This window comes from Bos javanicus, chromosome 11 (genome assembly GCF_032452875.1).
Source record: "Bos javanicus breed banteng chromosome 11, ARS-OSU_banteng_1.0, whole genome shotgun sequence".
NCBI classification, from domain to species: Eukaryota; Metazoa; Chordata; class Mammalia; order Artiodactyla; family Bovidae; genus Bos; species Bos javanicus.
Window position 1 is genome coordinate 68,072,548 of NC_083878.1, and position 23,842 is coordinate 68,096,389.

General features: G+C 35.8%; 1 protein-coding gene and 1 long non-coding RNA gene across 2 annotated transcripts in view; one reads left to right on the plus strand and one right to left on the minus strand.

Moving 5' to 3' along the window:
* GMCL1 (germ cell-less 1, spermatogenesis associated) overlaps positions 1 to 23,842 on the plus strand; it is a 55,808-nt gene that overhangs the window by 9,296 nt on the left and 22,670 nt on the right. Inside the window, exons 3-10 of the mRNA XM_061432889.1 lie at positions 280 to 376; positions 1,853 to 1,950; positions 4,294 to 4,406; positions 5,365 to 5,430; positions 7,129 to 7,213; positions 8,704 to 8,794; positions 11,529 to 11,666; positions 22,676 to 22,745. Coding sequence (XP_061288873.1) covers positions 280 to 376; positions 1,853 to 1,950; positions 4,294 to 4,406; positions 5,365 to 5,430; positions 7,129 to 7,213; positions 8,704 to 8,794; positions 11,529 to 11,666; positions 22,676 to 22,745 — 758 coding nt within the window. The remainder of the gene's footprint in view (positions 1 to 279; positions 377 to 1,852; positions 1,951 to 4,293; positions 4,407 to 5,364; positions 5,431 to 7,128; positions 7,214 to 8,703; positions 8,795 to 11,528; positions 11,667 to 22,675; positions 22,746 to 23,842) is intronic.
* Positions 20,108 to 23,842, minus strand: part of LOC133257257 (uncharacterized) — a 36,443-nt gene continuing 32,708 nt past the window's right edge. Inside the window, exon 2 of the long non-coding RNA XR_009739473.1 lies at positions 20,108 to 23,022. This is a non-coding gene — a long non-coding RNA (uncharacterized LOC133257257). The remainder of the gene's footprint in view (positions 23,023 to 23,842) is intronic.

Genomic DNA, 23,842 nt, shown 5'->3' on the forward strand with positions numbered 1-23,842 from the left:
CATCTTGTGTGCTGTCATATGTTTATGAGATACTTAAATGTATAATTTCTATGCTTGAATTTAGAATACTATTGAAAAGGAAAACATATATATATATATATATATATAAAATATACTCAGAAATTGTTCCACTGAGTGAAAAGCTTAGTTGGTTCAAGTAGTAACATAGGAATTCAGTTCAGACAGTAATATGAGAATTTAGTTTTCTTTAATTAAAAACATAGTATTTTGATAAGCCTAATAGTTTCTTTATCATAATTTCTTTTTCATTTTGTTAAGTCTGGCTACTTTTCTAGTATGTTCAGTGGTTCTTGGAAAGAATCCAGCATGAATACCATTGAACTGGAGATTCCTGACCAGAATATTGATATAGAAGGTAACTGCCACCATAATTACTATTATGTAAAAATGATAAAAACATAACCTTTTTATCCTTTTGGCAGAAAGTATTTTCTTCTAACCTTGTTAACTAGGAAAAAAGCTCCTTTTAACACACACAGTGACAATTTTTATTGATTTACTCTATACTTTATCAATTCTGTTCTGTGTCTCCCTAATCTTAGTCATGTCAGCTTTATCAGTCCGTTTCCTTCATGTTTAAAAATATATCTGCCTGGGATATAGAGGATGTAGAGTGAAGAAAGGAGAAGTATGACCAGTAAACAGTAAGCCAGTAAACAGTATTCATTGATTATTCCCTGTACAGAAAGATCTTTTCTGGGAACAAGTAGATGTATCAGGTAGTCAGTATTGTTTTAGAGCTACAATGGTCTTTAGATGACGAAGCTGAGGCCAGGAGGATTTAAGAGACTTATTTTAGGTCTCAGAGCAGTTTAGTGAGGTAGGATCAGACTATAGTTCTAACTTCTATCCTGGTGCTCCTGCTTCCCTCTTTGATAACTGAAGTGGAAGTACCCAGTACTAACCTCATGGGTAAAGAATGTTTATAAAGCCAACCTTGCAGGACACACATGAGAATGGCAATAGAGAAAAGGATGGACAGGTTCAAATAGCTGTGGTGGCAGCATACACAGAAGATGCGGGTTCAATTCCTGGGTCAGGAAGAGCCCCTGGAGGAGGAAATGGCAACACTCTCCGTATTCTTGCCAGAAAAATCCCATAGACAGAGGACTGCCTGACTGGTTACAGTCCATGGTGTCACAAGGAGTTGGACACAACTGAGCACTCATTCACAGGACCAGGAGATATTCCATGCTTCGCAGTGAAGCACTGAACCACCAGGGTTAAGACTGTCATTTGGTCTGTGTAGTTGTACTTAATGATTGATCTACTCAGGAATATCTTCATAAAACTCTTTCCAAGGGTGTCTTAATTCTGACCACTAACTGACATCAAGGTTAGATGTAGGAGAATCCAGCATGATTTGATAGAATTGATGGAAATGTATAACATTGTTATTAAAGCATCATCAGTCCATAACCATTACTAGTAGTTTTATTGGCAACCCACTCCTGTACTCTTGCCTGGAAAATCCCTCGGATGGAGGAGCCTGGTGGGCTGCAGTCCATGGGGTCGCTAGGAGTTGGACACGACTGAGCGACTTCACTTTCACTTTCATGCATTGGAGAAGGAAATGGCAACCCACTCCAGTGTTCTTGCCTGGAGAATCCCAGGGACGGGGGATCCTGGTGGGCTTCTGACTTTGGGGTTGTACAGAGTCAGACACGACTGAAGCAACTTAGCAGCAGCAGTAATTTTATTAGTGATGATCATCTTATCCTTTTAGACTAGATTTAGACATATGTCTTAGTGTATAAAGACTGTCCTTATTCTTGTAATATTCTTACAGCTAAAATTGTTATTTTATTCTATCTGTGTATTTTGCTTTCAGCACTTCAGGTGGCGTTTGGGTCATTGTATCGAGATGATGTCTTAATAAAGCCAAGTCGAGTCATTGCCATTTTGGCAGCAGCTTGTATGCTGCAATTGGTAAGTATGCATATTACTCAAAAAATAATAATACTTGTATCTTTGTTTCAAGGTATCCCTTCCAAAAACAATAATAAAACCTAGTTTTTTATAATTTTTAAAATTAATATATAAATATTTCTTTTGTGATAAGTCATTTAAAATGTTAAACCAAAAACTTTATACAAATGAGGAGGGTCTTGATATTTGTGTAAAATGAAGGCAGGCTGTTTCTATGTAGAGGTCTTAGAATGACTATAATATGAAACTAATATACTTGTCTAAATCCATTTATAGATTTCTGTGCATTAATGGGGCTTCCCTTGTGGCTCCGCTGGTAAAGAGTCCGCCTGCAATGCAGGAGACCTGTTCAATCCCTGGGTTGGGAAGATCCTCTGGTGAAGGGAAAGGCTACCAACTCTAGTATGCTGGCCTGGAGAATTCCATGGGCTGTATAGCCCATGGGGTCGCAAAGAGTCAGACATGACTGAGCGACTTTCACTTCTTTCTGTGCATTAATGACTTATCTTGACTATTATGAAGCAAGTGGCTTATGATTTGATTATTAATTCATATAGTTCATGGATTCGGAAAACATTGAGTGCTTACTATGTAAATGTTTTCTTAGGAAATAATTGCGTGTAAACCACCTAAATGTATATAACCTATTGACAGAATGACAGATTTGTTTATTCAACAGAAGTATATTGAGCAGTGTGTCAAGCTAGGCATAGAGATCCAGAGGTAAATAAAGATATCTATGCCTTCAAGAAGCTCACAATATAATAAGTGTAGAGTCGAGGAGGAAGAGTTGATATACAGGCCCCAAAACTAAAGTAAGAGCTGTCCAATATTATAGATATGATGATAAACTTTCTGTAGCATTTAGTGGATGTGCAAAGTGGTCAGTTTAACCTGGTAGTGTCAGAGAAGGAAGTTGTGTTTGAGGTTGAGTCTTAAAAACTAAAAATGTGTTTACTTGTGAAGTAAGAAGAGAGGGGAAGAAAAAGCATTTCATGCAGAAAACTAAGACTTAGAAATGAGAAAATAATGGAGCGTTAGAAAATCTGAGTGGAACACAGATCTAGCATAGAATAGAAGGGTTGGAGAAAAAGAGGCAGAGGCCAGATCACGAAAGTCCCTCAGTACCTTTTAAAAAGTTAACACTTTGCATAAGTGCTTTTGAAAAGTTCTAATCCGAGGAAAGACAAAGTTGTATTTTAGGAAGAATGCTTGGGATCAATGTGAAGGATGAGCTGAAAGGAAAGTTGAGTATAAATCCTATTGCAGTAATCCACAGGAGGGTCTAGATGAGGGTAAAAAGCATGGAGAGGAAAACTGGATACTGGCGAGGTTAAGCAGGGATTATCCACTAGACCTGATGACACAGATGGATTTTGAAAGGGGCGGAGTCTAGAATAGCTTGCCGGAAAGTTTAAAATCCCAGTTTGAGTCAACATTTTATTTTGATCATTTTAAAAAGTTAAGTTTCTTTTTATGTGGCATTTTTATACTGGTTTATTTGAAATAATAGTTAATAGCTTGTTAAATATCCCTGGCTGAGGTAATTTGACTTTTTAACGTTTTGATCCTTTTGATACTTATTTTCAATAATTATACTTTTGTAACTTTTAATCCTTTTTAGGTTTTATTCTAAATTCACTTTCTGCATTATCTGTGTGACTTGGCTATTTAACAATAATACTCTTGCATGGTGGATGTAGTTCAAAAATTTGAGTAAACTCACTTTCTGCAGTATCTTTATGACTTAGCTATTTAACAGTAATACTCTTGCATGGTGAATATAGCTCAGAAATTTGAGTAAAAAATGATAATTCTTTCCCTATATTAAATAAAATTAGCCATTTGAAATCTTCTATATAAACATTTTAGATTAAAATTTCAACGTGTTTAAAACAATACTATATTTGTCTTAGGTGTATTTCTTAGCTATTGATAGGTGTTTTAAACTTTAATAACAACTTGCTCTTGATTCATACTGTGTACTTGCCCAGCCCATCACATAGTCGTCTGACTGTGTAAAAAGGTCTTAGTTTTAAAAGAACGGCAAAACAGAATGCTGCTTAAGTTTGCAAAGGTCCCAGAAAGGAGAACAGAAAAGAGAGTAGCAATTTTTATCTCTGTCTTACTGCTTTTACCCTCTCCCTTCCGTTTTTCAGTTCAAGTATTTAGTTGAATACTTGCTGGATTTTTTTTTTTTTTTTTTAGGAATTTTTACTGGACTTTCAAAAAAGACTTAGGCTTGCTGCACTTAGTGGTTTTCTTTCTTTCTTCCTTTTTAATATGTGAAAGCACATATTCCCGTATGAAATGGGCCTTTCCAGTGGTTATTTATATTTACAGGATGGTTTAATACAGCAGTGTGGTGAGACAATGAAGGAGACAATTAATGTGAAAACTGTGTGTGGCTATTACACATCGGCAGGGACCTATGGACTAGATTCTGTAAAGAAAAAGTGAGTTACCTTACTTGTGTTTCCTCTCATTCCACTTTTGGGAATTTGACTGCTTTGGTTTCTTAAGAGAATGTATAGGTATTTAAAAAAAAAAGAGAAAAAAAAGAATAGAATTTGCTATAAAAGGTTCCTTTTTATATTTGGACTAATTAGTAAATTCTTCAAAAGTGTGGTCTCTGTGACTGTGGGTGGGTTATACATGCTTATAAAAACTATGGTCCCTCTTTACAGTACATTTCTATTAAATGTTTTAAAGCAGTAGGCATAATAGCCATTACAGTCGTCCCTCACTATCCGCAGGGGATTAGTTCCAGGACCTGAGTGGATACCAGAATCTGCGGTTGCTCACCTCCCTTATTTAATGATCTAGTATATTCAAGTAACCATCTTTCTGTATACTGTGAATCATTTCTGGATTATTTATAATACCAATGTAAAGGCTATGTAAATAGTTATAAATCCAGTGTAAATGCTATGTAAATAGTTGCTGTCTTGCGACAGATTTAAGTTTTGCTTTCTGGAACATTCTGAAGTTATTATTTTTTTCTCCAATATTTTCAATTCTCGGTTGGTTGAATCCACGGATACAGAACCTGCAGATACCGAGGGCTGACTGTATATCAGTGCAACTACTGGCAGTGTTTTTAAGTCTTGAGAATTGCAGTACCCATTTTCAAATTATAAAGAAGGTAACAGAAGTATGTAAGGCCCTTCATAAACCATTTAACACAAACTTGAAAATGAAGTTTTCTCAATTAGAAAGGCTCTTATTAATATTAAGGGAATATTCCCTTACTAACTGCTGACAAAATCAGTACTAAATTTCCAGTTGTTAAATTAAAATATTTGAGCATGTCCTAGCAAGATTAATATTCTGTTTTTACTTTAACTGTATGTCCTGCTTAATAAATCATAAATATATACTGTATAATGAAATAATTCCATGTTTTAATTTCAGGTGCCTTGAATGGCTTCTAAACAATTTGATGACTCACCAGAATGTTGAACTTTTTAAAGAACTGAGGTATTTGAATTTTAAATAGCTTCATAATTATCCAAAAGACTATTCTTTGTTAAAAGTATGCAAGACATTTTTATATAAAACAAAAATATATTATGAAAAAGTGAACTTAATGAAATGTATCTAAGTTTCTTTCCTTTGTTGGAAATGATACAATGCGTTTTTTTTGATACAGTGCATATTATGTCTACTGTTTTAATCAATTTTAATGGAAAAATTCATTGCTGCTATAAAACTATAGAAAGTCTCTAGGGTTACCTCACTTTAGCTGGACTCTTAAAGAATCTAAACATTTATTTTAAAAACCACCATCTCTTATTATCCAGAAATTACATTTGAGAAAATTGTCTTAAACTTGTTACTAAGACTGATGAAATTAAATTTACAATTAAGGTGGTCTTTTGTTTTAGTTTGCTTGTTCTTCCTTCCTCCCTTCAAGTAATTTCTGAATGATGGCTATGTGTAAAGGTACTCTGTTAAGGGCTTTGAAAGAGGCAGAGATGATTATGTCACGGTCTCTGTTCTCTCTGAACCTATTTGTAATAATGGAGCTAACATATCTGCTATGGGTCTGAGAAATTCAGAGTGGGAATGAACTTTTAAAGGCCATAATCACTTTCAGGATTGCAGTACCTTGACAGTGGTGCTTCTGAAACAGGGGTACAAATGTCCCTGGGAGTGTATAGCATTCTGATGGAAATGTACAAAACCAAAGGCTTTGTTATGTACAAAACCAAAGCCACATTCAGTGGCTTACTGGTTTGTCAATTTTGCTGACTTTTTGAGGGGAGAAAGGTAGGGAGGAGTAGGAGAGAAGTAAACATTTTTATGTTTAAATACATCATGGAATGGAGAGAATTCAAGTTTCTTTGGGCTTATAAATACAAAAATTAATAGAAATGTTATTTTTATGGCTAGCCTTCTCCTAGATTCCTGGATCCTTTCCTTTCATTTGCCTTTAAGAGGTACTTTGATAGAAAGATTTGAGAAGTATTGTATTCTACCAGAAAATCATCACCTAATGATGTCAAGGCATAACGTCATTAGAAACACTTTTTATCTTCTATAATTCTCATTGAGCTTTTTTCAAAAGGAAAATAAATCATAGTGGTCATCGTAAAAATTCAGATGCTCTTCTGGCTTGTTTAGGGTAGTGGGGGGAAGGGGAAAAAAGAAAAGAGCTAGTAATATCATTTCCATTCTAAATTTATACTAACACTTATTTTTTGATATTACTCCCTTAATAAAATAAAAACTTGTTTTATGACTAAGCAATTCTCTTAAGCCTGGAAGTAAAAGGTTACTTTGAAGATACATCTTCTTCAGTGAATTTTGACAGAATTTTAATTGAATGAAAGGGAAAGGCAAAAGAAAGGGAAGGCTGCTACTTTATGAGAGCATGCTAAAACTTATCTTATTAGGACTTTGCTTTACCTTGATTAATCAGTGGAGCAAGCTTTTTGTTCCTCAGCAGTGCAAGAAAAAACCTTTTGCAGCATATAGTCTGAATTATAAGTATTCTTACATTCAAATAGATTGTTTTTGTCTAAGATTCTTTGTCTTGGGCACAAAGACTGATGTAGTTTTTTAATTCCATGTTTTCTTTTGATAAAAAAGACTTTTAAAAACATTTTCAGTTCTACCAGAGTCTTTAACTTTTGTATAAAGAGAGGCTCACTACTTCTATTTTATCTTTTCTAGTATAAATGTCATGAAACAACTCATTGGTTCATCTAACTTGTTTGTGATGCAAGTGGAGATGGATGTATACACAGCCCTTAAAAAGGTATTTCCATAATATGATATGTGTAAAGATAGCCACTCAGCATTGCTTATAATAGTGAAAAACTGAAAATAGCTCGTGTCCAGTGGTGAGAGAGTGATTATACATGCAAGAAAAGGAAAAGGACATATGCCAGAATGCTAAGTCTTTAGGCTTAGGGAATTGGTATCATGAGTAATTTTAATTGTATTCTTTATACTTTTCTAGGAATACATTTGTTTTTTCCAAGGTTTTTTTTCCCCAGTAATTAACATGTTATTTACATGATCAGAAATGTTAAATATTTTATGCAGTTTTCAGAAATGTTTTCAGAATTGAGCTTTAGTTGAATTAATAACTTTATGATGAAATTTTTAACAAATTTTTCTAGAGAATGTTGAGATTCTTTTACAGGTCTTTTGTACTTCAGACATATGTCTCACTTCATCCTTTTGTAAGGTTTCAACATTTTTAGTATAATTTAGTTTTCACAACTCTGAAGAGACAAGTGGGCTATTACTTTTGTTCTGTAGATGGTAACACTTAGAATTCTTACAGTTACTACATGGCAGATGTGAGACAGAACCCAGGTCTGTGAGTTCTAGTCTGTGCTTTCCCCACGGCATGATTTTGCTGTTAGCCTTTTGTCCTTAGCACCAAGTTTACATTAACATGGTCATGAAACCTGGGAATGAGTCACCTTCTGGGTGAGATTCTATTACTATTTTTCCTCAAGGAAGTTCAGTAAATGTGGTAACCAGTCATTAAAGGAAGGTAGACAGCCCATTTCTATCTCTGAGCCACTGGTAGCATTCATTCTTTCTCATAAGTATTGAATGTTTACTATGTGCTAGGCACTGCTCTATGTTACCCATATTAATTCTAATGTCCTGTGAGGTTGACATATTATCATGCTCATCTTGCAAATGAAGAAATTAAAGCCCAGAGAAATTAGGTAATTCCCCTCTCTATTAGTTGACAGGACCAGGATTTAAAAATTCATGTTCTTTATTACTCAGCATACTGTCTCAACAGCAGTTAGACAATGAGAAATTCCTTTTTCGCATATTTAATTTCTTTTATAATCTCACATAGGATGTCATGAAACTTAATTGTTAATTGAGTAAAATAAAATAGTATATTTTATATATTGTGTATATGTGTTGTATCTACACTCTATGATATAGTATATTTTATATGTATGTGTGTACACACACATGTAGGACATTTACCTTTTTAATACTAAAACTATAGTGCATTTGAAACCATAAATATTTTTCAGGTATTAGCTTATTCCTTATATACTCATCTAGTTTTTATCTTTGGACCACGATTAATGCCATGATGAATTTAAGGCTTATCATGAGCATATCATGTAATAGTTTTACTTCTTTCAGTTGCTTATAAAATGGAAATTAAATTTTTAGATACTGTGTTTTAAGAAAACAGTTTGAAAATGTGAACTCAAAATGATGAAGTTTTACAGGGTTTTTTTCTTATTTTTTTTAATCTAGTGGATGTTCCTTCAACTTGTGCCTTCTTGGAATGGATCTTTAAAACAGCTTTTGACTGAAACAGATGTCTGGTTTTCTAAGAGGAAAAAAGGTGTGATTAAAATTGTTATTCAGAACTTTATTTTATTGAAATTTAATTAAAATTGAGCCCTGATTTATTGATAAATAGAGAATTTTAGAGCTGGAGAGGACGTTGGGAATGATCTAACTCAGTCCCTTATACTGAAAAAATTTAGGTTGGATAAAAGAGATTACAGAAAAAAAAAAATTTAATGGCCATCAGGAGCAAAAAAGTGGATAAAAATCACAGTCCTTAGTTCATGATTTTCTTAGTTCACTATCATTTTTTACCTGTGCATAACTACCTTTTTCTTTAAAAAAAAAAAAATAATAATGTATTGAACCTCAATGAACTAATCAAGTACTTGAACATTAAAAATTCAGTCTATTCATGTGCTTCTTTTCTGTTGTGTCACTTCAGCTTTCCCCAACCACTGTCTTTAGTTTTGTGTTTATTTTTCCCTTGCTTTTAAAAAATAATGTTATGGGATTCTACACATGTCTTAACATGAATGCATAACATAGTGATGTCCTAGTAAGCTGGCTTTCTGAAAAAATAATCACTTATTTATAGCATTTTTAAAAAATTTTCAATGATAAATTTTCTTAGCATGACTAATTTCAGGCTAACATGATACTACTGAATGTGGAGTTGGAAAGAAATGCATGCCATGAGCTCCTGTGAGCCAATACAAGCCAGATTCACCTCACTCCTGGACAACATATCATCCTGTTTTTTGTTGTTATTGAACTATTATACTGTGGTATTGATTTTCATTTCCTTGAAAACTGAAGAGATTGAACAGCTCTTTGTGTGTTTATCAGCATATGTTTTCTTCTTCTGTGAAATGTCTGTTCAGGTCTTTTTCCTATTTTAGTATTGTAATTGTCTTTTCTTACTGATATATGGGCATTCTTTATATATTCTTGATAACCAATTCTTTGTCACAAATATGTGTTGCATTTATCTTTCAGTTTAGATTGTTTTTTAACTTTTTTAAAGGTGTATTGATGAATAGAGGCTCTTATATTAAAATTCAGTGTGCTCTTTTAGTCTTATTTAAATAAATTTTCTAGAATTATGTAGTGAGATTTACTAGCTAATTGTTTTTCCTTGAAGCTTATGAACCAAAATGTATAAATGACCATAGCAATAAAATCTAACTTGATTTGCTTCAAGAATAAAACACTAAATTTCTGTCTTAAGTTATACTTTATGGAAGTTAAAGAGGGATTTAAGAAATTGTACAGGAAAAAAGTAGAGGAGAAAATTTAAGTTAAAAACAGAAGTAAAAGCTGAAAAAGATAAAGAAGGTAGAGAAGTTAAAAAAACAAAGCGGGTCAATAGAAGCAGTAGATGTTAGGTAAATTTTGACATAAATTTATGCTCATTTGAGCTCCAATTGGATTAACTGCAACAGTCCATCAAGAGAGAAATTACTTTGTAGCCTAAGTGGCAGAAGCTAGAACAGGAAACTGTGGTTCCCTCTGCCTTCTGGTTTTCCCACTCTAGGCTCTCTGTCCCAGCCTCAGTAGTATAAAAGTATACAGTTTAAGAAAACTTTGCAGGGAAACATTTACTGCATAAGGCAGAATGTATGTCTGATGCCCTTGTTTTTCAAAGAGGACTTCAGAAGTTTATTTCAAACAGTTTTTAAATTATAAAAGTGACAGATACCCAGAAAATAAGACCAAAAAGATCACTTGTAGCCCTTACCCACTATATTTTAGTATATTCCTCTTTGTTGTTGTTTAGTTGCTCAGTCGTGTCCGACTCTTTTGCGATGCCGTGTATTATAGCCCACCGGGCTCTTCTGTCCATGGGATTCTCCAGGCAAGAATACTGGAGTGTGTTGCCATTTGCTTCTCCAGGGGATCTTCTTGACCCAGGCATTGAGCCGGGTCTCCCTCATTGCAGGCAAATTCTTTATCATCTGAGCCACCAGGAAAGCCCAGGGGAAGCCCAATATTCCTCTTAGGTTATCTTAACTATTTGTCTTTTCAGATATATATGCGTCAGGACCAAGAGAACAATAGAAATTTAGCAAATTTTCTGCATAGTTAAGGATTGCTTCTTTTATTTCCTATCACAGCAGCAAGGCTGAGTCCACTGCTGTGGGTATACCTTGTAACAGAAAACAGGCTAAGGATAATGTGCAAGTCCATGCTTGATAGCAGCAGACCTTTCGTTCCCACTCATGAGAGCATATTGGAATGCAGCTGAGAGTATTTTTGGAAATAAGCTTAAATTCTCCCTAAAAGAAAAGACCCATAACTTTCAATTATTTTAACAATAAATACTACCCTTGTGTTGCAGATTCACAGCTACAATGTCTTTGTATCTTATTTTGTATTGTAGTAGAGAATTAAGGTTTTGAGTAATGTTCATCGCTTGTAACTAAAGTGTAAATTAGAAAGATGCCAAGAAATGTTCCGTGTCTTGTGAAGACCCTTGAATGAGGTATTTGGGCTAGAGTTCCACTGAAGTGTTCAGTCCCTGGGAAAAGGGATTCTGGAAAGATATCGTACCCTCGACCACCATTCTCAACCCTTCCTTTCCCACCTTGCTGGGGTATGTGCTGTCAGCTCCAACCCCAAGAAAGGCATCAATTGAATTCCCAGCCCAAGGGTCTAATTAGGACCAAAGTTAATTTCCTGGGGCTTTTTTTCTAAATCTCCCCAAGTTTGAAGAGAGAAATTAATACATTTTGAAAAGAATGTCTATTTAGTTTAAGCTTTTTTGTTTGGTTTTATTTGTTTTGTAGATTTTGAAGGTATGACCTTCCTTGAAACTGAGCAAGGAAAACCATTTGTGTCAGTATTCAGACATTTAAGGTTACAGTATATTATCAGTGATTTGGCCTCTGCAAGAATTATTGAACAAGATTCTCTAGTACCTTCAGGTAAGAACAGGATAAAATTGTGATTTTAAGTAAAATCTTTCTGATTGTAATAGTAATATATATATATCATAGAAAAATAATAATGAAGAAAATAGAAGTTATCCTTAATTCCAGCAAGGATTTTTATACCAAGCAGAATCATACCATGTAGATAATTTTCTTTGTTCACATTATATATTATGAGTATCTTCCCATATCTTTAAATACTCTTCAGAACATTTAAGTGGCTGTATAGTATTCTATAATGTGGGTGTTCTTTAATTTGCCTTACCAGTACACTATTTTGGACTAGACTTTGACTTTGAAGTGTTATTTAAAGGTCAACTTCTTTTTCTATTAATACTCCTTAAATTTGCTGTTTTCTTTTTCGTATCCTAGTCTTAAACTTTATGTCAAAGCAAATGTAATATCTTTGCTGGTTATGACTTAAAACTTGTGAAACAATTACTGTTTTAATTTTCTAACTAGTGTTTGTGTAGGATTAAATTTAGTACTATATTCACATTTAAGAAATAGAAAGTAGCATTTGAAGATTTACTTGTAAATTTGTATAGATTTATCTGAAAATTATAATTTTTTGGCACCTTAGTTTTTGACATAATTGTGTTTATAGATTTAAGTTGTTAAAATCGGTACATTTATTTATAAAGGTATTCAATAGAAAACAAACTGAGAGTTAACATTTCTGGTAGTTAAAGTAATGCATTTTTTAATAAAATCACTCTAGGCAGGTTTATAGACAGTGCTTTTTTGTTAATTTTGTATAATTCATATTTGTGTGGGTTGGGGATCTGAGATTTGTTTGCTCAGTCACCATTTCATTTGAAGATCATGTGCCCCTTTAGTATAGCAGCTTTATACTAGTTTTAGTGTATATTATACACCAGACACTAGCAGTGTGTGACATTGGATGCCAGGGCTTATTCCATACTCCCACTCTAATCATACTTCTTTTAAGGCTCTCTCTAATGAATTTTTAAAGAGTTTAAAAAATAAAGTCTGTTTTAAAGTAGTTTAATTTAGGTGTGTCTGTGATGCAAGGGGATAAGCTGTATATTTTTGAAATGTAAGATGGGCATAAATATTTCTAGTCTGAAATATTTTGCTTTAATATAAAATCGAAAAGAATTTAGATCCCAAATTTCTGACCAGATTTCATCCATGATTTTTTCTGACTTAAAATAGAGGGCACTTTTTTCATTTTAAAATATAAATGGACAAATAGTTTTTCCTGTATATCCGAATAAATTATCATTTCAAAACCAGGGTATAACTAAAATTAAATCCCATGCTGTTTGTGAGAGGGCAAAAAGTGGCCGTATAGCTCACATCTTCAAGATACCTTGGTATATGCTCTCAATAGGAATGTATCCCAGATTTGAAATAAGTGAAAATCGTTTCAGTTATTTAGCTAAAATTCGCTGATCATTTTTCAGAAATAGTGCCAAATGTGTTAACATTATTCAGAGTTATATGTTCAGTAATCTGGGAAATTTTAATATATACATTTTTTATCATCTTTAGGTCAGAATTAAATTCAAGATTTAATGAGATTAAATGAGAAAAAAATTAAAATTTTAATAGAAAGTGAAGTCGCTCAGTCGTGTCTGACTCTTTGCAAACCCACGGACTGACTATAACCTACCAGGCTCCTCCGTCCATGGGATTTTCCAGGCAAGAATACTGGAGTGCGTTGCCATTTCCTTCTCCAGGAGATCTTCCTGACCCAGGGATTGAGCCCGGGTCTCCCGCATTGTAGACAGATGCTTTACCGTCTGAGCCACCTGTTAATTCCAAATTAAATCCAGACTTTGTGTAGCAACGTGGTAGTATTTTAGGATTTAACTGTGTTGAGCACGGTTGAATTCCATTATTTCATAGAATTAGATTTGTTGTGTTCAGTCGTTCAGTTGTGTCTAACTCTTTGTGACAACATGGACGGCAGCACACCAGGATTCCCTGTCCTTCATCATCTCCTGGAGTTTATTCAAGTTCATGTCCATTGAGTTGGTGACGCTATCTAACCATCTCATCCTCTGCCACCCCCTTCTCCTTTTGCCTTCAATGTTTCCCAGCATCAGGATCTTCCAGTGAGTAGACTCCTTGCATCAGGTGGCCAAAGTATTGCAGCTTCAGCTTCAGCATCAGTCCTTCTAATGAGTATTCAGAGTTGATTTCCTTTAGGACAGACTGGTTTGATCTCCTTGCAGTCCAAGGAGCTCTCAGGAGCCTTTTCCAGTACCACAATTCGAAAGCATCAGTTCTTTTGTGCTCACCCTTTTTTGTGGTCCAGCTCTCATGAATTAGATTTACCTTAGGTGAGGTCATTAAGTCTGTTTTGTTCTATACTCTCATTGTCTTGCTTCCCTCCCCATTGATACCTCTGACCTATCTTGTTATCATCTTTCCCAGACCTTTCTCTTTATGTCCTCTCCTATATTCCCTCCATTTTATTTAGCTCTCTCAGAAGAGAGTATTTTCCCTCTGTGGAGGACTTTCTCTCAACACATCCTGCTAATAAAGGGTTAGGAGGCCAGATAGTCATCGGCCCAGCCACCTTAGTGCCCTTTCTAAATCCTTGTTGCACGTGATCCAGCTCATACTCTCTTCTTTCTCTTCTGACCCCCAGTCTTTTCTTTCACATTCATTTAAATGTGAAATGAATTCTCCACCCTTCTTCGGTAATGTAATGTGTCCATATTATCATTACATTTACTAGCCTCTGAGTAATTTGACCTTAACTCCTGTAACATTTATCTGCTGATCATTAAGCCCTTGCTACATTTGAATCTTTCTGTAACCCAAAATTTCTCTGCATCAGAAATCCAGTAGTTTGCAGGCTATAAATAACCTTCTAGATGGTTCATAGTCTCATTCCTCTTACACTGTTATTTGATTTCCAGTCCATTTTAAACTCCATTTTCTGCCAGTCTTTCAAGCCTCCTGCTTTTTTCTTCCTTTCAGACCTGGATTTCATATTAGATCATCTGAACCGCTCTCTCTCACAGTTGCCTTTAACTTTCTGTCCTACTTTACAAAATTCTAAAACTAAACTAAACCTTCTTTGTTCTAATACCCTCTACTTTGTGCTGAGTACTGCTCCAGAACATTCTATAACTTTTGTATTGGTACCACTGCAAGCTCATATTTCATTGCTAAGCTTGTACCTTGTGACTCCTTATATCACTTTTACTTGGTCACTGTTTTTAATTTGCTTCACGAATCGTTTATCAAACCTCTGCCCCCCTGTTCAAGCGTCCTCTCCAGTCACCTCACTATCAGTGGGTGGTGGTGGTTTAGTCGCTAAATCGTGTCCGACTTTTGTGATCCTGTGGACTGTAGCCTGCCAGGCTCCTCTGTCCATGGGATTCTCCAGGCAAGAATACTGGAGTGGGTTGCCATTTCCTTCTCCAGGGGATCTTGCCGACCCAGGAATCAAGCTTGTGTCTCCTGCATTGCAGGCAGATTCTTTACCGACTGAGTTACGAGGAGAAGCCCATGGGAACTCTGTTGTTTTTTATATAAATTCAAGATAATCAGGCAAAGATTTATTCAGATTTCTGGTTTACTCACCTCTCCTTCCTGTCCTGTCCCAGAGGTTGAGGTGCTCCCTTTCTCTTCAGGCCAACTTCCTACTGTGTTCATAATCTATAATTTTATGCTATCATTTAATAATATGTATCTTCAGCCCTTCCTGTTCTCCCTCAGCTTATAAATATGGTCAGACCTCTCATTAACAAAACAAAAATCCCTCCACTCCCATCTGGACCCTGAGTCCCCTTCATGGTAACTATTCCTCTGCCTTAAAATCACCTTCTTCAGAGTAGTCTGTAGTTGCTGTCTCCATCTTCTTACCTTTCAGACTTTTCTCAACCCACTACAATCTGTCTTTTGCCCCCATTATTTTACTGAAACTTTCCAGCAAAAGTTAGGATTGTCCTGTTTTTATAAAATCTAGTGATCTTATGTTAGTCCTATTTTAACTTCCCTAGCATTTTATATCATGGTTTGTTAGTTTTTTCTTTAATTCTGTACAGTACTAACTTAGTTTAGAAATACTATACTCTTCTGATTCTTTCCCTGTCCCTCTGACCATTCATTTTCTTGTGTAAGTTTCTCTTACTCTGCCCACCTCTTAACCTCCTAAGGGTGCCCTTGGCTCATTGATCTTTTCATTCTACATAGTGTCCCCAAATGATTTCCTTCATTCCTATGATTTATTGAGAGAATACAGTTCTGACCTCTTCCCTGAGTTTCATACTTAGATATCCAACTGATAGCGTGCCATCTATAAATTGCTTCAGTTCATCTATTCAAAAAAATACTTAATCTTTCCCCTCCAGTCCTAGTCCCTGCATTCTTTTTTCTTCCTATATTTGCTTATCAGTCATCAACATTAATAACTTGCCCTGCCTCACAAAAATGGCAGAATCCTGAAAGTCATCCTATTCCTCCTCAAACTCTTTTCTTCCACATCCATTTACCATGTCCTGTATATTTTTTTCTTAGATAATTCTCAAACCTTTTTTTTTTTTTTTACCTGCTACCACTTCCTTGTTAAGGCATCATTATCTCTTGCTAGGTTACTCTAGTATAGAATATATCTGTGGCCCTCTTGGGCCATATGTTTTTCATCTTTTTCTCTTAGGTACTTGATAGGTAGTAGACACTCAGTTTGTGTAAACTAAAATTGTGTCCTAAAACATACTTTAACAATTATCATCTCTACCTTACAAAAATACTAAAAGTTTGCCCATTATACCCACAACAGTAATTCTTGACATTAAAAAGTTACAAGGATACCCATAAGGGAATAAATCTACTGCATTTACTCTGTCAAATAAGTTTAGATTCTAATTCCTAACCTAAGAACTATAAAGGAGAGAAGAAAAAGTGTGTAAATTCTTTAGTGTCCCAGTAATATGCCAGATTATGCATTTAATGTCTATTATGTAACATAATCTTTAAAATTATCAAGGTAATTGTTCCCATTTTATACATGAAATATTACTATCCTGTCACACAGCTAGTTAGAAGCAGAGCTCAAATGCCACCCCAAGTCTTTCCTGTTCTAAAGTCCCCCGGTGCCCTGCTTTTTTTTTTAAACTGCATCTTGTGTGTGTGTTAGTCGCTTAGCCTGAGTAAGCATGTGTTGGACTCTTTGTGACCTCGTGGACTCTTTGTGACCTGTCAGGCTCTTCTGTCCATGGAATTCTGCAGGCAAGAATACTGGAATGGGTTGCCTTTCCTTCTTCAGGAGATCTTCCTGACCCAGGGGTCGAACCCAGGTCTCCTGCATTGCAGGCAGATTCTTTACCATCTGAACTATAGGGAAGTCCCCAACTGCAACTTACTGATTACTTAAAAGAATTCCACTATGTTTAATCTCTTTAAAGTTGCATATCCAATTGTATAAACTTAAGCAGTAATTTTGAATCACCATTTTTTCAAGTATATTTAATTTGGCTCTTGATAACAAAGTAGTGAAATAGATTTATTCCCTTACGGGTATCCTTGTAACTTTTTAATGTCAAGAATTACTGTTGTGGGTATAATGGGGAAATTTTTAATATTTTTGTAAGGTAGAGATGATAATTGTTAAAGTATGAATTTTATGAAAATAAGTTGCTTAAAATGGAAAGATATAATACAGGAATTCATATAATTAGTTTTATTGAAAAATACTGTACTCAGTAAGTTAAATTGTCATCTTTTGGAACTAGATTTTTAGATTATTATACAAGAAGATCTTTGAGATGAACTACTCCATTTTTATACTAATATACCTAGATGCTCTGTATAAGATATTCTTACTTATCCAGATAGGAATTTTTATTATGTAGACTTTTTCCTTCACCTTCATGATCTAATTCTGACAATGTGCTTCATATAACAGTTCAACCTATAGGCTGTTTTTTGCTATAAGCTTTACTGGTTGTGAGTAGATTTTTGTATGTTGTATATACCTGAATATCAGTTCAGTCGCTCAGTTGTGTTTGACTCTTTGCAACCCAGTGGACTGCAGCACGCCAGGCTTCCTTGTCCATCACCTACTCAAACTCATGTCCATCGTATCGGTGATGCCATCCAACTATCTCATCCTCTGTCGTCCCCTTCTCCTCCCGCCTTCAATCTTTCCCAGCATCAGGGTCTTTTCAAATGAGTCAATTCTTCACATCAGGTGGCCAAAGTATTAGAGTTTCAGCTTCGGCATCAGTCCTTCCATATTCATTCAGGACTGATTGAATATTCATTCAGGACTGATTTCCTTTAGGATGGACTAGTTGGATCTCCTTGCTGTCCACGGGACTCTCAAGAGTCTCAAGACTCTCTTCTCCAACACCACAGTTCAAAAGCATCAATTCTTCAGCGCTCAGCTTTCTTTATAGTCCAACTCTTACATCCATACATGACTACTGGAAAAACCATAGCTTTGACTAGATGGACCTTTGTTAGCAAAGTAATGTCTTTGCTTTTTAATATGCTAAGTTGGTCATTGCTTTTCTTCCAAGGACCAAGCATCTTTTAATTTCATGGCTGCATTCACCATCTACAGTGATTTTGGAGCCCAAAAATATAAAGTCTGTCAATGTTTCCATTGTTTCCCCATCTATTTGCCATAAAGTGATGGGACTGGAAGCCATGATCTTAGTTTTCTGAATGTTGAGCTTTAAGCCATCTTTTACACTCTCCTCTTTCACTTTCATCAAGAGGCTCTTTAGTTCTTCAATTTCTGCCATAAGGGTGGTGTCATCTGCATATCTGAGGTTATTGATATTTCTCCTGGGAATCTTGATTCCAGCTTGTGTTTCATCCAGCCCGGCATTTCTCATGATGTATTCTGCATGTAAGTTAAATAATCAGGGTGACAATATACAGCTTTGACGTACTCCTTTTCCAATTTGGAGCCAGTCTGTTGTTCCATGTCCAGTGCTAACTGTTGCTTCTTGACCTGCATACAGATTTCTCAAGAAATACCTGAATATACACTTTCATTTAAGCAATAAAATACTAGGCAAGCTAGGGGTGTATCTTATTTTTCTGTTTGTTTTTTAAAGTTTTGTAAATAAGACATTTAGATTTTCAAATAGTTTGCTTTTGGAGACCTCCTTCCCCATATCCTTTGTATTAAACAAGAGAAATTATCTAAATAAATTCATTCTGACTTATATTTTCTATTAGAAAAGTACTGTGTTTACATAAGACTTATCAATTAGATCTGCAACTGCTGATTTATAGTGCTATCCAGTGCCACCTTGATGTGCCCATTTTGAGTTTGTTTTGGATTTTGGTCTGATAAAGTTTAAAAAAGTGATTGAACTTGTTTTCACTAAGTGGAAGTTTCTTGAAGGCACTTTTACAGAATCTTTCCACTGAACACTAACTGCCGACAAGGATTCTGGCAAACTCTACCTTTTGGAGATATGTCTGCATATAATCATATTAAAAGCTCTACATAAAGGAAATTGTTTCACTTTTCATTCTATGTTTTTCAGTCTTGTTTTTTTAGGGATTTCTCCTTATGTATCAGTTGTCAGCACTGCATTTGAACGAGTGGTTCTGTTGACTTATTTGAGGCTGATGCTATTGGGTGAACTACCAGTGACTGAAAAGATTTCTAGTTTGACTTTTTACTTTTATTTAAGGCAAGAAAGGAGGGACAAAAATATGTACACACAATTTTAACTTGTTAAAAATGCTTTTAAGAAATTGCATGGCACAACCAAAAAAAAAAATGTTTTTTAGTTTCGAAAGAGATCATTCAAAGTTGTTGAAACTAAGTTTTAAATTATTTTCATGGGATATAGCTTATATGATATTTGTGAATGTGAATGTATAATGTTTTCATTCCATTTTTATAAGTGAATCATGAAAAGCCATATTCTATCTCTAGATCAGTGAATTTCAAACTATAGGTATAACCTGAAGGCAGTGGCACCCTACTCCAGTACTCTTGCCTGGAAAATCCCATGGATGGAGGAGCCTGGTGGGCTGCGGTCCTGGTGGGCTGGGTCGCGAAGAGTCGGACGCGACTGAGTGACTTCTCTTTGACTTTTCACTTTAATGCATTGGAGAAGGACATGGCAACCCACTCCAGTGTTCTTGCCTGGAGAATCTCAGGGACAGGGAAGCCTGGTGGGCTGACGTCTATGAGGTCGCACAGAGTCAGACACGACTGAAGTGACTTAGCAGTACCAGTCGTGAGTTGAGAAATCATTTTAATGGGAAGGGATCAGCTGTTTTTTAAAAAAATAAAATACAGTAAAACAAAACTTAAAAATCCAAATACATTGCAAGTAAGATTGAATATGTTTGTAGATATACTGAGTCACATAAGCTTTGCTGTTAGTCTTTACCTACTAAAGATGAATTGTTTGTCACCTAGATATTTAGCAGTTATTTAGCAACAATATTATTTTGAGGAAAGAAACACTCAAAAGTATATTTATGGAGGATTTTAAGAAAGGACACTAATAAATCAGTGCACAGGTAGATAATTATGAAGTGACAATCCAGATTTTAATTGCACTAGGGTTTCCCCCCCTGCCTTTTGGTAAAGATAGACAAATCACTTAACTTAAAATAGAAAAACTGTCCTTTTAGTTGGGAATAAATAAAAACAAAAAAATAAATATGGTGCTAAGCCATTTCAACTTAGGTGTTTAATAAGTCCATGTTTTTACGTAAAATAATTAAAATCTCAGCTTCCAAAGTCTCATTTTGTAGAAAAATTAATATGCTTATTACTGAAGGAAAACATCTATTGCATTTACAGTAATTTTAATTATAACAGTTATCTAAACCAGATGGTGACTGCAGCCATGAAATTAAAAGATGCTTACTCCTTGGAAGGAAAGTTATGACCAACCTAGATAGCATATTCAAAAGCAGAGACATTACTTTGCTAATGAAGGTCTGTGTAGTCAAGGCTATGATTTTTCCTGTGGTCATGTATGGATGTGAGAGTTGGACTGTGAAGAAAACTGAGCACCGAAGAATTGATGCTTTTAAACTGTGGTGTTGGAGAAGATTCTTGAGAGTCCCTTGGACTGCAAGGAGATCCAACCAGTCCATTCTGAAGGAGATCAGCCCTGGGATTTCTTTGGAAGAAATGATGCTAAAGCTGAAACTCCAGTACTTTGGCCACCTCATGCGAAGAGTTGACTCATTGGAAAAGACTCTGATGCTGGGAGGGATTGGGGGCAACAGGAGAAGGGGATGACAGAGGATGAGATGGCTGGATGGCATCACTAATTTGACAGACGTGAGTCTGAGTGAACTCCGGGAGTTGGTGATGGACAGGGAGGCCTGGCATGCTGCGATTCATGGGGTTGCAAAGAGTCAGACACGACTGAGCGACTAAGCAACTGAACTGAACTGAATGTGTCAGAATTAGTTATTGAGTGTGCTTGATTCATCTAAGAATTTAGAAATGATTTACTTCTCATTATTTAGTTGCTTTTAGATAATGCCGTACACGAACATTGCATTATTCAGTTTTCTATTAAAGGTTTTGTAAACACTGAAAATACTACTTTTGGTATGTTTCTCACATGAAAATTAGTATGAGCTATGAAAAGAAAACCATTAAATGTAAGAATATACTTTTAACTAAAGATTTAAATATATGTGATTAAAGTAGAGTCCTAAGGCGAAGGAAGATAACATTTACCATCATGAGGCCATCAGTTCAGTTCACTTCAGTTAAGTTGCTCAGTTGTGTCCGACTCTTTGCGACCCCAGGAATCACAGCACACCAGGCCTCCCTGTCCATCACCAACTCCCCGGAGTTCACTCAAACTCATGTCCATAGAGTTGGTGATGCCATCCAGCCATCTCATCCTCTGTCGTCCCCTTCTCCTCCTGCCCCCAATCCCTCCCAGCATCTCCTTGCAGTCCAAGGGATTCTCAAGAGTCTTCTACAGCACCACAGTTAAAAAGCATCACTTCTTCAGCGCTCAGCTTTCTTCACAGTCCAACTCTCACATCCATACATGACCACTGGAAAAACCATAGCCTTGACTAGACAGACCTTTGTTGGCAAAGTAATGTCTCTGCTTTTGAATATGCTATCTAGGTTGGTCATAACTTTCCTTCCAAGGAGTAAGAGTCTTAATTTCATGGCTGCAGTCACCATATGCAATGATTTTTGAGCCCCAAAAAATAAAGTCTGACACTGTTTCCACTGTTTCCCCATCTATTTCCCATGAAATGATGGGACCAGATGCCATGATCTTAATTTTCTGAATGTTGAGCTTTGAGCCAACTGTTTCACTCTCCTCTTTCACTTTCATCAAGAGGCTTTTTAGTTCCTCTTCACTTTCTGCCACAAGGGTGGTGTCATCTGCATGTCTGATGTGATTGATATTTCTCCTGGCAATCTTGATTCTAGCTTGTGCTTCTTCCAGCCCAGTGTTTCTCATGATGTACTCTGCATATAAGTTAAATAAGCAGGGTGACAATATACAGCCTTGACATACTCCTTTTCCTATTTGGAACCAATCTTGTTGTTCCGTGGCCAGTTCTAACTGTTGCTTCCTAACCTGCATGTAGGTTTCTCAAGAGGCAGGTCAGGTGGTCTGGTATTCCCATCTCTTTCAGAATTTTCCACAGTTTATTGTGATCCACACAGTCAAAGGCTTTGGCATAGTCAATAAAGCAGAAATAGATGTTTTTTGGAACTCTCTTGCTTTTTCGATGATTCAGCGGATGTTGGCAATTTGATCTCTGGTTCCTCTGCCTTTTCTAAAACCAGCTTGAACATCTGGAAGTTCACGATTCACGTATTGCTGAAGCCTGGCTTAGAGAATTTTGAGCATTACTTTACTAGCATGTGAGATGAATGCAATTTGTTGTAGCATAGTTTTAAAATATAAATTACCAGCTTTACTTACTGCCATTTTAAATTTGAATTTTAATATGGTAAAAATTTTATCAACGTATTAAAATTTTAAATCCTTTGTTTTTCCATGTTTCTTATTATTATTATATTTGTTTTTACATTTTAGAATGGCTATCTTCTGTGTATAAACAGCAGTGGCTGGCTATGCTCCGAGCAGAACAAGACAGTGAGGTCGGGTAAGTATAGTGTTATCGTGTGTTGTTGGGGTCCTTTAATGGACTGGAACCTGGTGGTCTAGAGTCGACAATAAGAAAGTAAAAGAGAGTAAGAGGCTGATATTCCTTGGTTTACACAGAAAACTGATAAAGCCTTTGACACAGGGCTTGCACAGCTTCACGTAGGCACTGGACGCCCTCTCGAAGGGGTAAAAGCACAGTGCTCCTTCTCGAGAAGGTCTTAGAAGTCCGGGCAAGAAAGTGAGCTCAGCGGGCTTCTGCACTCCAAAGAATTAGCCTGAGAGAGAGAGAAAGCAAGAGTAAAAGAAAAACACGGGGACCCAAGCTCTGATGGAGCAAAGGTGTTTTATTCAACATAGTGTGGGTATATATACTGTCTTAAGAGGTAGCTATTTTCAGCAAAGATAAAAATCAAAAGTCCAGACTTACAAATTATCATAAGGCAATCCATATCAGAGAGAGAGGGTTGTAAATAATCACTTTTACCTTATGGTTCATAAAAAGGAAGAGGGTTGTAAATAGTTACTTATCACCGTATGGAAAAACTAATGAAGGAAATGCATGCGTTCCTCAGCCCCTGGAGCGGTTTGCCAACTCCTCTTGATTCCTAAATATTCAGGAATTAATAAGGGACAGAGGATTCATGACAGATCCAAAACAGCACACAGGAAGCCTCCTGTTAAATGCTTCCTGACAGTGTGTGTGTTGTGTCTGACTCCTTGTGACACTATGGACTGTAGCCTGCCAGGCTCCTCTGTCCATGAAATTCTCCAGGCCAAAAGACTGGAGTGGGGTAGCCATTCCCTTCTCCAGGGGATCTTCCCAACCCAGAGATGGAACTCACATTGCAGGCAGATTCTTTACTGTCTGAGCCACCAGGGAAGCTCCCATGGTACATCATAGCATTTTTTATTTAAAAAAAAATTTTTTTATACTGAATTTAGTTGATTTTATAATATTGTGTTAGTTTTAGGTGTACATCAAAAAGATTCAGTTTTTTATATATATATATATTCCAATTATTTTCCATCATAATCTATTACAATATGTCGAATATAGTGAATATAGTTCTCTGGGCTCTATAATAAATCATTGTT